General features: G+C 36.4%; 1 protein-coding gene across 1 annotated transcript; it reads right to left on the minus strand.

Moving 5' to 3' along the window:
• Positions 1–958: 958 nt before the first annotated feature.
• LOC144942652 (thrombomodulin-like) lies at positions 959–1,649 on the minus strand (the record flags this gene model as incomplete). The annotated part of the gene is made up of 2 exons (XM_078869450.1): positions 959–1,104; positions 1,577–1,649. Coding segments are annotated over 2 exons (219 nt in total), but the record flags the coding sequence as incomplete, so codon positions are not given.
• Positions 1,650–1,877: the final 228 nt, after the last annotated feature.

A 1,877-nucleotide genomic window follows, 5' to 3' on the forward strand; every position in this document is an offset into this window, starting at 1 on the left:
GCACTGAAAACCGCCATCATAGTTTTGGCAGAGTCCAACCTTCTTCGAACAGTTGTTTTGATCTGGTCGGTCACACTCGTTGATGTCTTCACATGACAAACATATACAATAAAACAAATGTGAACCATGAGGAGCATTGGCATGTAAAACACTTTAATTGGGAAAACGTATCTTTGGTGTGCTTTCATTGAAATTAAACCTTGTGGAGTAAAATGTATTTCAAAGAGCAACTAAAGTGGCATTTATTTACATTTAAATAAAGGACAAATAAGTGGAGCACGATGCAGTGGAATATATTGACTTTTTATACCCTAAACAATAAAGGGTAGCATTGCTGCAAAGTTTAAACCTCTGCTAAAAGCATAGCTTAGCACACGCCTTTTCTATATTATACCATATCGCATGGACTGATGCTGTTTTCTGACATAAGGATCTCTGCGATTAGTTCCCTTAGTTGTGATGTTGAATTGGAAGGCATTGTTTAGGGTATGATTTAAGACTTGATGAGAATGTTAAGTGGAATGTGCAGTGGTGGTCTTGAGAAATAAATGAGCATGAACTCTTATACGAAACATTTATTTGTGTGGTATAACCCAATACATCAATTATGAAACTTATAAGATGTTTACAATGCAAAAAAAAATAATTTGATTTGAGCGACTATTTTCTCAGCAAGTGCAGATGTAGATTACATGTGATATTGGTACCATAGAATTACCTGAACAATCTCTGTCCACGTCAGTCTCGTACCCTGTTTTACAGCTGCATATGTATGAGCCCAGCGTGTTGGCACAATCCTTTTTTACTGGACAGGGATGCTTCTCCGTGCATTCGTCAATGTCTGAGATATGACAAATGTGGTTCATTCACATTTAACACCCAAAAAATGTAAACATGTATTATTTCATACAAACAGTAGGCATCGTCAAATATAATGAGGTTTATTATTGTGACTAGGTTAGTGTGCTATATTTATCATCACAATACCTGTGCAAGTTCCATTATTCATTCTGTATCCTGCTTGGCATTCACAGCTAAAAGTACCATTCTTGTTGATGCACTTTTCCAGTTCCTGACATGGGTTACTCAAACATTCATCAATGTCTGCACAGAAATAAAAATCATCCATTCACATTACGCGCATGCTGTAAGTTCACTGCAACAGTACAACACCAGAGTGGTGAAGTCAACAAATAAAATACCACCAACACATCACACGTATTTTAATACACAATTAAACATGTTAAAATAACTGAACTGTATTCCTATAATGGAGAGATATGCAACACATATTTTTTTGTAAGAGGAAGGAGAGTTGGCAAAGACACATTCCTTCCTTCCTGCTACTAATATCACTTATTAAAATGTAAGTAGTAAAGCTTATACGAGTCCTAAAGTATAGTTATTATAAGTATTTTAACTTTAAATGTTTTCTGTTTTGGATCATAGTGGCATTACTTACCATTGCAATGAGTGCCATTTCCTGTATATCCTCTGGCGCAAGTACAATAGAAAGAACCTGGAGTGTTCGTACAATTTGTACTTGCACTGTCACAGTTGTTAAGGCTATTATTACCACACTCGTCAATGTCGTAGCAGTTTTTGCCACTTCCAGCGAACCCTGTTTTGCATCTACAGTCGTACGAGCCATCCGTGTTGATACATTCGGCATCACTGTGACACGTGTTATTGTTGGTGCTGCATTCATTTATGTCTGTAAAACAAAAGTAAATTTTCGTTGAATTATTCCAACAGTGATATCAGTGTCATGTCATTATACGAAGAATGTAATTGGAGCGGTGCATGTATTGGAGAACGGAGCATGGAATGAGATTTATAGAACTACTTCTGATATTCTCCCAATGGTAGATGCATTT

This window comes from Lampetra fluviatilis, chromosome 28 (genome assembly GCF_964198595.1).
Source record: "Lampetra fluviatilis chromosome 28, kcLamFluv1.1, whole genome shotgun sequence".
Lineage (NCBI taxonomy): Eukaryota > Metazoa > Chordata > Hyperoartia > Petromyzontiformes > Petromyzontidae > Lampetra > Lampetra fluviatilis.